Below are 12,744 nucleotides of genomic sequence, written 5' to 3'. Positions count from 1 at the left end.
TAGACTGCATTCCTGGAGTTCTGCCCGGCACATAGAAGGCATTCAATAAATGCTGCCTCTTCCAATCCATGCCATTTCCCCACATCTTGGCCTGAAACTACCACGATGTCTTATAATTCTCACAAAGGCTGGCCTGGGGTGCAGATTTCATCACATTCCTACTGGGATAATAACCAGAGCTTTGATTTACTAAGCACTTACTTCTTACTAGGTACACCGCTTTATAGTTTGGATACATCATCTATTTTAATCCTTCCAGCAACCCTGTAAGACAAATATCATTATTATTCCAATAACAGTGAGGAAACTGATGGATTGAAATGTTACATTACTGGCATGATACATTACTCAGAAGTAAACAATAGGTATGGTATTTGAACATGGGTCTTTCTGTCTTTGCAGTATGTGCTCATAATCATTCCATTGGTCTGTCTCTCCAGGAAGTCCCTGGAACTTCTCTAGGCCCTGCCTCCTGTGGTGGTCCTAGTGACCTCCAGAGCTTGCCTTGGTCACAGAGTCAGGGACCTTGAGAACCAGCAGCTCAGCCTCAAAGAAAGTCACAGGTCCAAGGACATCATGCATCTGTTTGGCCCAACGTGTGCCAGGACATAAGCAGGGGAACACTCTGGAGTGTGATATCTCTGCTGCAGATTCAGAGCTTTGATGAATTAGCATTTGTTAAACTAATGCCTACAAAGAATTCTTCAAAGCCTAAAAATTGGTATTTCCTACATCCTGGAAAGAATACAACTCTAAAATTCTGCCTGCTATTTAAAATGCTATTCCTTAAGTAAAAGCAGGAGGAGGAGGAGGAGAGGGAGGAGGAGGAGGAGGAGGAGGAGGAGGAGGAGGAGGAGAAATGTCTACCAAGTCTGATAGCTTTCATAACATTTCATAAAGTTTATAATAAGCTTTCCTCAGAGCCTAAACAAGGAGAGTAAAAATTGCAGGATCTCCCAGGCATATCTAGATTGTGGTACTTTGACCCAATCCCCTTATCTCGTCTGAGCATGGCATGTGACTTCGCTGTATCCTGTTTTAGAACAAAGCATTCAGATGATATGTCTTTTCTCTATCTATGATCTGGTTCAGTTTTTTTCCTCCAGAAAAACTGCATTCAGTTCTCATCTTCAAAACAGAAAATCAGTCTCTGGAAAACGAACAAATCATGTGAGGTGGGAAATATAAACACGTTGTGGAATTCTGGAGAAAAGAGATGCATCATATACAGCTGAGTAACTACAAGTGGGTTAATTACAGCACATCTTTTTTTTCACGTTAGGTTTAAAATCCAGCCATGCTGACAGTCCATTCTTGTCTGCATTGCTTATTCCCTGCACACCAAACAGAAGGCCTTGGCAAAACTTGACCCTGGAAGGAATAGTCCAACTCCTCCAGAGGAAAACAGCTACTTGACCAGAATATTCTTTAGCAACAAAATAAGGAGCTCGATCTTACCACACAAAATTGTTTAGAGCAAAATGAAATAACTTGTGAATACAGCAAATTGTCATTTCCACAGGCTGTGGACACGGCTGACCAAATTGCTAGAGTTGTGTGTCTGTGGGTCTTTTTTTCTTCAGTTTTAGTTTTGCTTTGTTTGGCAAGAATGAAAGAGGAAGGCCTCCTAACCACCCCACAGGATGATTCCAGCAAGACTCGAGGTTCCTGAGGCTTACGACTGACTTCAGCCAGCAATATAAAAGGGTATGTGGCTGCAGCTGCTGCCATTTGGGTTTTTCCTTTGGCTTCAGTTTTAACTCAGAAAACCTGCTCACCAGGGACTCCCTGCAGCTCTTTCCGGGGCCCAGGCCGCTGGCTCTCTCTCGGGGCTTCTGCAAAAGGAAGGAGTGGGTCTGTGAGTGTTTGTATGTTTTTCTATTCCCTTCACACTTATGAAAAGTCTGTATGTGAGAGTGCGGGACGTGTGTGTGTGTGTATCAGAGAGGGAAGAGTGGAGAAGGGAAGCCAGACTGACAGATTCTGTGGCCTCAGCTTCAGAGTCCCTCAGCGGGCAGCCTCTGCAGCCCGGCTGGTCTCTCGTGGTGCACAGCTCCAAGATGAAGTCCCCCTGGAATATCCTTTTGGTGACTCCTCTGTTCTTACTCCTGCCGCTTCGCACCTCGGCGTCTCCAGCCTCTGATGACTCCCCAAGCACCAGAAACCCCAATGGCCACACCTGTCTAGGTACGTAAGTGTTTTGCATATTTTTTATGTGGGCATAACAATGGGGTCAAATACTTTGCTTGCATAGTAAATCACCTATTTAGTGACATCAATAGCTCTGAATTCCAAGTAAGGTGACAATAACCTCCCCAACATAGAAAACCTTGAGCCTGAGAGTGAGCACATATGTGTGCACAGAAGGACGCTATCCAGTGGCTAGTTTGAATTAGTTGTGTAAGTCTTCCACCTCGCTGGTGATTGTAGTTTTTTTTTTCTCTTGGAGGGACAACCCTTAGAAAAGCCTGAAATTCTTACCCCTTTCAGGACAGTAGGCAGCATTGCACAGTAGAAAGAAGGTGGTCTTTGACATCAGACAGCATGACTTCTGCCATATTCCTGGTTCCTCCCCTGAGACTCAGTGGTAGGGGACATAGTTCCCTCCTTTTCGTGGGAAGGTTAAGGAATTTGTGGCCATCCTCATTAGCCATGGGTGTTCGTTTGGATGCCCATACAAATACTCCACGGCCCCGAGAGCTCAGGGAGTCTATTGCTACTTGGGTTTGATGACGGGTTAGCACCCACTTCCACAATTCTCAATTTCTGGCTAACTGCCTGGAGTTGTTGGCCAGTCCACATGGTTAAGAAGAAAGGTGAGTGCAAGATGTGTCCATCATGTGATCAACATTTACTGGGCAATGACTGTCCTGAGCCAGGGGCTGCAGGCTGTCCCAGCTGGGGTCTCACTGTTTGAGTTGGTTCCTTGGAGAAACAGGCTCAGAAATTTGCACACAGGGGTGTTTATTGAGGTGTGCTCTTGAGGAAAACACCATGAGGAGGGAATAAAGCAGCAGGAATAGGCAGAAGGAAAATATGGGCTATGTAACAGCCACACACACACACACACACACACACGCACGCCAATCCCACTCTGGAGCTAAAATGGCCCTTCAAAGTGGCCTGCAGTGGGTCCAGACACTGGAACTGCCAACAGTGAACAGTCACTGGATATGAACTGACCCCAGGGGGCAGCTCCTTTCAGTGGAGGCAATACCTGCAGAGGCACTAGCTGGGAGCCATTAGCACCGACGGTCCCAGCAACGGGGGGAGGGAGTGTCTCCTGAAAGGGGACATGAGGATATGAGGGTGCTCGGGTTTGCAGGGCTGAATGTGGGGTTAGCTCATTCGCAGCTGGTGGTAGGAGGAAGGGCGTCAGGTAAGAGGAAGAGAGGCAGGAGAATACAAGGAGTTTCTGGTTGGGCTTCCACTACTTTCTGAAAAAAAGCAGGACTATTTGACTTCACACTCACTGGCACAAAGTCACTTCCCAAACATTCCTATGTGTCCCCTCTCCACATGGTCACTGAATGGCCACCACATGCCAGACCTTGTGCTCTGGGCTAGAGATACAAAGATGAATGAATAACAGTGTTTAACAATTTTTAAGTTTGTTTATGTATTTTGAAAGAGAGAGAGAAAGAGAGAGCAAGTGGGGGAGGGGCAGAGAGAAAGGGAGAGAGAGAATCCCAAGCAGGCTCCACACTGTGAGCACAGAGCCCAATGTGGGGCTCCAACTCACAAACAGCGAAATCATGACCTGAGCCAAAACCAAGAATCAGTCGCTTAACTGACTGAGCCACCCAGGTGCCCCAAATGAGAATAATATTTAAAACGCCTCTGTCCTCAGCAAGTTCACTGTTCAGTTTAGGGGGGAAAAAAATGAAACTCTGGGCTGTAAAGATTACAGTTCTTTAAAATGAAGCACAAACTGAGAGCTTAGTGCTCACAATAATACTCCACCTGTCAAAGAACTCTGAACTGTAGCACCCATGGTACAGCCAGCAGAAAGCCAAGAAACACAGAGCAAACGCAACCCATTTCGAAGCAGGCAACTGGTGACTGCAAGAACCTCGTCATAGTCATAACATCACTGAGCAAGGAGAAAATAGGAAGAAGGGTGGGGTGAAGTTTTAGAACTTTAGAAATATTTCTACCCAAGTATTGCCAGTCAAAGAAGGAAGCTTCAGGTATTCCCAAAGATTTCACTTGCATTTACCTTCCTGATGAGAGATGCTGGGCTACAGAAGTCTTGAGCAAACTTGGTTAGGCAGTTGGATTTCTGATCATCCGATTGAGCAGTAAGGGATCATCTTTGTTAGCAGCTAGGGATCTCCTAATTACCATTCCAAAATAAAGTTTTACTTTGACTATAAAAGTATACACTTGCCTTGATTTATAAAAGCATAATAAAATAAAATACTTATCGTCACCTTCTTAACACATGGAAGTAGTTCTGCTTCCCAGTTTTTCCTGGAGCTCAACTGAATTAATTGTGTTCCATCCATTTTTATGAAGATGCGCATTTAGTGATCATATTTGTTTCTTACTCATGAAAGTTTTTTTGCTACTGGTCTGCAGCCATTCTTGCAGCTTCCTGGCATTTCTCCCTGCTGCCCTGTGTCTTTTCTCTGAGTTGCATCTGGGCTCATTGGAGTGGTGCATAAAGAAAGTGAGGGTTTCTCAGTGACAAGAATTACATTCGTTAAGTTAATAAATATAAGACTGCTAACATTTATTGAGCGTGTATGTGCAATTAACAGTCTTCCAAAAAGTTTATACGAAGTATCTCATTTAATCATTAAAATGACCTTATGGGATATATATTATCATTATTTCCACTTGGCAGGAGAAACAACTGTGAATTAGAGAAATAAACAACTTGGCCAAGTTTACGCAGCCAGTTAAAAGTTGGCCTTAGATTTCACTGTCAGTGTGATTATGGTTTTTTGGGTTTTTTTTCAGTGATTAGGTAGGGGCAATATATTTCTTCCTCACATTTTTTTAAATACTATTTTATTTTATAGATTTATTGAGATATAATTCATGTACTATAAAGTTTACCCTTTTAAAGTATAATGTTTATTTGTTATATTCATAAGTTGTATGTATATTGATCATCAATATTTAATCCAAACATTTTTATCATTCTAAAAAGAAACCCAATATTTATTACCAGTCACTCCCCATTACCTCTCTTCAGCCCCTAGAAATCACTAATCTCTCTCATATCTCTATAAACACTTCTATAAATGGAATGATAACAATATATGGCCTTTTTGTATAGGTTTCTTTGACTTAGCATAATGTTTTAAGGTTTGTCCATGTTGTAGCATGTACCAACTTCATTTATTCTTAAGTATGTTTGTTTGTTTTGTTTTTGTTTTTTTCTTAGTAATCTCTACACCCAACCCCGGTCTTGAACTCATGACCCTGAGATCCAGAGTTGTATGCTCTTCCAACTGAGCCAGCCAGGCACTCCCATTTCTTCTTAGGAATAAATAATATTTCATTGTATGGATATGCCCCACATTGTTCATCTAGTCATTGTTGATGGACATATAGGTTGTTTCCAGTTCTTAGCTATAATGAATAATTCCGCTATGAACATGCATGTACAAATTTTTGTGTGCACATTTGTTTTCATTTCTCTTGGGTGGAATTTCTGGGTCATACAGTAACTCTGTAGTTAACATTTTAAGGAACTGCCAAACTGTTTTCTAGAGACACTACAGTATTTTACATCCCCACTATTAGTGCATGAATGTATCATTTTCCCACAACCTCGCCAATACCTTGTTATTATCCATCTTTCTTATTATAGTCATCCTCGTAGATTTGGAGTGATACTTCATTGTAGTTTTGATTTGCATTTCCCAAAATAATAATGATGTTGAACATCTTTCCGTGTGCTTATTGAATATTTGCATATTTTCTTTGACAAAATGTCTACTCAAGTCATTTGCCCATTTTTTAATTGAGTTGTGTCTTCTTATTGTTGAATGATAAAAGTTTTTATATAATCTAGATATATATCCCTTATCAGATACAAGATTTGTAAATACTTTCTCCCATTCCATGGGGTTTTTTTTCCCCGCTTTCTTGATTGTATCCTTGAAAGAGCAAAGTTTTAAATCTTGATGAAGTCCAATTTATCTATTTTTTTCTTTTGTCTTGGGCTTTCTTGTATCATATCTAAATCCCATATTTTAAAAAAAATTTATTGAAACTATTGTCTCTTTCTTGTCATGTGCCCATCCCCTTACCTTGTTTGTCAGACACTGGGTCTCTAACTACCATTTTAGTGACCCAGAGTATAACTGCTGGGGTTGTAAGTAACAGGAATCAACTTGAGCTAGGCTGAGGAAAAAAAAAAAAAAAAAGAGAGAAAGCTTTCCTATGAGGATCCCCAGGAATGAATTTTAGAACCAAAAGGCAGAAAAATACAATTAGGCCTAAAAAATGAGCCAGGAGCCAAAAAATGATGGCTGTCAGTGTCCTAAGGAGTACTTTTCTGGCCTCTCAGTACCTCCATCTCTGACCCTATATAGACTAGCTGGTTTTACTGCTCTAGGCCCTTTGGCCAATTATGGGCTCCCACAGTCCAGAGTTTGCCTGCAGTTGTCCAGTCCACACCAAGATGGACTCTCCTTCTGGTTGTTAATCCAGCTTCCCGGCAGAAAGAAACTGGGCTAAGTCTTTAGACCACTGAATAGGGGCAAGTGGGAGTGAGGAGAGCTCGCTGTACACATGTGGCTGTCAGAGCCACGGGTGAGAAGACAGCTCTCCAAGAAGTGAGGATTGCTGGGACTGGAGAGATACTCTAAAGGAAACCATCACAGAAGTTACTGAGTGATTGCACCCACATCTCTGTCATAAGCAAACACCTTCAGCTTCAGTCCCACGAGAAGACTTTGCAGGAAGGACGAACCAATACACCTGGAGGGCACCTTCTTAAATATATTCCAAAATCAGAACTAAGCTGCGCAAAGCCCCAGTGGCCCCCTTCCAAATTTGCCACAATTTGTTTGCATGGAACCATACATCCCATTTGATCACTAAGCAAATGCTGATTCAACTGTGCTTGAGCAAGCAGTGCCTCTTCCTGCCACTTTCCAACTGTTATGGAATCAATAAGAAGCCATGTTCATTTTTACAAAACATCATTTTCTTTCCATGGGTGATTTAGGGGCAAAGTAATATTTATGTTTCTAAGTCATTGACATTTTAAATTAATTCATTGAGTTTTTTGTTTGTTTTTTAAGCACTTATAAAAGGTTAAAAAAAACACCTACCTCCCCCCACCCTTCATCTATGTTTGGTTAAATATATAAAATACCTTCAGAGTCAGTTAAAACCCCATCTCCCCACCCCCCACATCTCACATAGAGTGACTTAATAGCTTGCATGATAAAGAGAAAGGGGTGCCAGTGTGAATGGTAAGATGACAGTGTCACCGACAAAAATAGGAAAGATTTAGATAGAGCCAGCAGAGAAGTTTGAAAATTTATGATCACAATTTTATATACAGAAATTTCATTTTCTCTTTCTCTGTAACTGAACACTTGTTCGTAAGCTGCTGTTGCTGCTGATAGCACAAAACACTTCATCTTACCGCTTTGTGTTTAAATTTGGTCTCCTCTGGGTACCTCAGGGCTCTCTTCTTTCCTTGCTAGGGCTGGTCTCAATTCTGAAGGAGGGCTTATGTACCATTCTGACATTTACAGCTCTTGGCCTCTGAGGGCAGGCCTCTGTCCCCATGGTCATGGCTGGTGTAGATCAGGGGCTCCTTTCAGCAAGGGAATATCCACTGTTGCTCTCAGAGCATCTGCTCATCTCCATCCCCCCACCATCCCCCAGGTCACCCGCTGGGGCCTTCAGATTGTGTTGGTCTAGCCTGTCACCTACTGGTTCCCAGCTATAGCTGTAGCCCCCTGCACTTTGCCCCCCACTTTTCACACCTTCTCCCCTCCTTAATTCCCATACTTTTATTTCTACATTATCATAGAATTTAACCCCAACCTTGGCACAAATGTTAGGTTTCTGATCATCTACACTTTCACTATATCCACATTTGCCTGTTATTTTCCTGGACTGTTCTGGGGGGGGGGTCACATCTCTGAAAAGAAAGGCCAATAAAGACACTATAGAGAGAGATCTACCACTTTGGGGAAAGGTCACAAAGTGAGCAAAACCTAAAGAACTCAAGTTAACAGTATGCTTTTCTTCAGGCAGAATGTGAATAAATTTTAGTGGGGAGGGAGGGTGTGAAACTAGAACATAGATTAATTGTACTATGGGAAAGAGGAAAAAAAAAGAATGTTGCAAAGCATCAAGCTGAGTAAAATCCCCATAAAGCTATGATGTATCCATCTCTCTATTTATACAGCTATTTTATATAGCTCTGACATATGTGAGTGAACTGCACACGCCAGTCAAAAGACAAGATGATCAGACTAGATAAATAAGGCAAGATCCAACTATATTCTGTCTGCTGGAGACGCTTTAGATTCAATAACACAAAAAGGTTGAATGGAAGATACTTGGAATTAATATATTAGTATCAGACAAAATTGGCTTTAAGATATGAAATCATCCTAAGACAAAGAGGTATTTTTAATAATGATACAGAGCTCAATATATCAAGAAGAAGTAATAATTGTAAATGTACATATACTTAATAATAGAGCCAAAAAAACCCCAAGAGATAAAAATTTAATTAAAAAATTAGAAAAAAATACAATTCAACAATACAGTTGAAAATGTCAATGCTCCTTTCTCTGTAATTGGTAGAACAAAGGACAAAAAGTACGTAAGGATGTGGAAGACTGAGCAATTCTGACTTGACCCAACTAACATCTATAGAACACCCCATTCAGCTACAGCAAAATATACATTGTTTTTTAACTACACATGGCCCATTATCCAGTATAGACCATATACTAGGCAAAAAAACAGGTATCAATCCATTTTTAAAGATGGGAAATCATACAAATATTTTTCTAATTAAATTAGAAATCAACAATAGGAACAAATCTGGAAAAAAATCAAATGTGTATAAGACAACACGCTTCTGTAAAAAAATAATAAAACAGGAAATCACAGGAAAATTAAAAAAATAGTTTGGCTTAAATGAAAAACCACAATATATCAAATTTTATGGAATGTAGCTAAAGTAGTGTTTAGAGAAAAAATTATTTATTTTTCTTTTTTAGACAGAGTGTGCACAAGGTGGGGCAGAGGAGTAGAGAGACAGAATCTTAAGCAGGCACCATGCCCAGCACAGAGCCTGACTTGGAGTCAGTCTCACGACTCTGAAATCATGACCTGAGCCAAAATCAAAAGTCAGATGCTTAACTGACTAAGCCACCCAGCCACCTCCCAAATTCATAATTCTATACCCTTATTCTACAGAAAAATTCAACATCAGCAAAAATCCTTAACAAAATATTAACAAACTGAATCCAGCAACATATAAAATGATTTATACGCCATGACCAAGTGGGGTTTATCCTAAGAATACATGGTCGTTTTAACATCTAAAAATCAATTAATGGCATATCCCATTAATTAATAGAATAGAGGCTATAACTACATTATCATCCCTATAGAAATAGAAAAATTATTTGGCAAATCTATCACCCATCCACATCAAAAATTCTCAACAAATTATGAAATAAAAAGGAACTTTCTTAACCTGATAAGGGGCATCTGTGAGAACCCTATTGCTAGCTTCATACTCATTGATGAAAGACTTAAATACTTTCCTCTTAAGATCAGGAACACAGGAAGGGTGTCTACTTTCACCACTGCTGGTCAACATTTTTTGGAAAATTCTCTTCAGTTTAATAAAGAAATAAAAATAGTAGAAGCATGCAAGTTGGAAAGAAATAAGTAAAACTATCTTTAGAAGTAAAACTGTCTTTATTTTCAGACAACAGAATCCTGAATATAGAAAATCCTGAGATATTAACAATAAAATGACTGTAATGAATAGGAAAGCTTAACAAGGTTGCAGGATTCAAGATTAATATAAAAGTCAGTTACATTTGTTTATATTACCAACACATTTTCAAGAATTGAAATGAAGAAAACAATTCCATCTACAATATAATAAAAAAATACCTAGGAATAAATTTAGAAAAAGAAATGTGATTACATTGAAAACTACAAACCATTGCTGAGAGAAATTAAAGAATGCTTTATTGGAATGGACAGATGTCTCATGCTAATGGATTGGAAAACTCAATAGTATTAAAATAGCATTACTCCCCAAATTGTATCTATAAACACAATTTCAATCAAAATCTTAACATCCTTTTTTGGTAAAAATTGGCAAGCTGATCCTAAAATTCATATGAAAACACAAAGAAACTATAATCGTCAAAAATTTTGAAAAACACTGTTGGAGAACTGACACTATCTGATTTCCTATTTCAGATCACTTGCAATTAGTAATTCAACATAAATTCTGGGTCTCAGGTAAGAGCAAAAACTATGAAACTTCTATAAGAAAATCTTTGTGACTTTGGATTCAAAGATTCTTAATATGACATCAAAAGAACCATACAAAAATTAAAAAAGATTCTAAATCGCACCTTATTAAATTTAAACATTTTTGCTCTCCCAGAAACATCATTGGAAACTGAAAAGAATATTGTGAGAAAATATGCACAAACTGTGTAGATTTCAATATAGCAATGACTATTTTAATTGATGTTATTGATAATGTTCACTTTAAAAATCCCATGTTTTAATATGTTCAGTGTGACACTTAGAAGCATTTGTATTTCAAAGTTCAACTGATCTGGATTAAAATCACCAGTCAGCCAGTTGGTAGAAGAATCGCTGCTTATCTAAAAGGCCTTGGGTATGTTGCCTAACTTCTCTGCGCCTCCTAGTTTTCCTCTGTAAAATGGGAAGTACCAATCTCATGAGGGTGCTGTGAAGATTAAATGAGATATAGCTTGTAAAAACACGCAGCTGAGAGCTGAAACAATGAAAGTATCTTAGAAAATGGCATTTCACATTTTCCTAGAACTTGGTAAGGTAGAAGGCAACTATTAAAAAGTTTATTCAATGAGAAATTATCTGATAAAATACTATGTATTGGTTTTTTCTAATTATAAAAGAATGTGTGGCTTTCATAGAGATTTTAGGAAACAGCAAAGAATATTTTTGAAGAATAAAATCAACTGTAATCCCCAAACCCAGATGATCACTATTGATATTTTGCTATATTTCCTTTCAAAAAGGTCTGGGTATGTGTTTATGGAGTTTGGGACCTCGTCTTATTATTTTGTTTGATTTCTAAATCTGGATGGCTAAGTAGACAATCTAAAATCAACACTTTTTTTTCAAGAAAACATTTGTAAAAACTTTGGTGGGCGCCTGGGTGGCCCAGTGGGATGTTAACCATCCCACTCTTGGTCTTGACTCAGGTCATGACTTGCGGGTTTGTGGGATTGAGCCCCACTGCAGGCTCTGTGCTGACAGTTTGGAGCCTGCTTGGGATTCTCTCTTTCCCTCTCTCTCTCTCTTTCTCTCTCTCTCTGCCCCTCCCCTGCTTACACTCACTCTCTCTCTCAAAATAAATAAATAAACTTTGTTTAAAAATAAAAGAACTTTGGTAGTAATAAGTCTTTGCTAGCAAGTGGAAATTTTTCAATTTTTTTCATCTTTTATATCTATCTTATCTACCTACCTACCTACCTACCTACCTACGTATCTATCTAATCTATCTACCTATCAATCCATCCATCCATCCATCATCAGTCTATCCTTTTCTATTCATCCATCCACCCACCCACTCAGCCATTCATCCATTTGTTTTTCTATCCATCCATCCTCTATCTCTAAGTACGTATCTTAAAATTCAAAAATAAAAGTGAAAGGAAACATGAAGTCATATATTTTTGGAAAGATAATCTGATTAGTTACTTTAATGATAAGGTCTGACTTTGCCATTTAGGTTTATACAGAGGACATTTCTCATAACCTGATGAACTAAATCTGTAGCTCCAAATTTGACAAAAATATACATGAAGTATGCATTTAGATAAAAGGTTTTACTTAAAATATTATATACGCAAAAGTGTATTGAAAAGAATAGTATTTCAACTTCCCAGTTCTTTCTGAGTGTATTAAGTTCTAACAAGTTCTCTCGAGGTGAATTATAATAGATATAATTAAAAGAAGAGTCTTAGTAAAACATATATATACATATATATGTATATGTACACACACACACACACACACACATATATATATATATATATATATATATATATATCCCAGAAATTGAGAAAATAGAAGATTTCATTGATTTGGTAACAAATGTTTTTGCAAGTCAGGTGGTTTCTAGTTCTTTGCTTTCAACACGATTGAAGGGGCACTTAATGGAATTTTCAGGTGATAGATCATTTGAAATAATTGCCAATGATAGATCACTTTAAGACTTTTGACATTTAACTTAGAAGGAGTTAAAGAATAAAGTGACATTTCTCTACCAAAAGTCCTTCTATTTCATTTACTTAAGTGAACATGTTTTCTCAGCACTTGCCTCTTTAAAAATGAAAAATAAGAACAGACATGATGTTGAACTTTGCCTGTTTACATGAATAAGTAATATTCTTCATCAGACATAAGTACTAATTGAAAAGGGCAATCATCTCTTTAAGAAGTGCAATTCCAATAAAATTTTAATTTTATTATTTAGGAATTGTTAAATTGACAATAATACAT

At 38.5% G+C, this 12,744-nt stretch overlaps 1 protein-coding gene across 3 annotated transcripts in view; it reads left to right on the top strand.

Moving 5' to 3' along the window:
• Window positions 1–1,486: 1,486 nt before the first annotated feature.
• The window catches only part of AOAH (acyloxyacyl hydrolase), a 167,213-nt gene continuing 155,955 nt past the window's right edge, over window positions 1,487–12,744 (top strand). The window contains exons 1-2 of one of the 3 annotated variants that reach the window (XM_007078576.3): window positions 1,487–1,707; window positions 1,996–2,187. In XM_007078576.3, coding sequence (XP_007078638.2) covers window positions 2,061–2,187 — 127 coding nt within the window. In that variant the 5' untranslated portion in view covers window positions 1,487–1,707; window positions 1,996–2,060. The other 2 variants (XM_015535929.2, XM_007078575.3) reach the window with 2 other exon arrangements.

This window comes from Panthera tigris, chromosome A2, assembly GCF_018350195.1.
Source record: "Panthera tigris isolate Pti1 chromosome A2, P.tigris_Pti1_mat1.1, whole genome shotgun sequence".
Lineage (NCBI taxonomy): Eukaryota > Metazoa > Chordata > Mammalia > Carnivora > Felidae > Panthera > Panthera tigris.
Note: the sequence above shows the minus strand (reverse complement) of the source record. Positions and strands in the feature narration are given on the sequence as shown.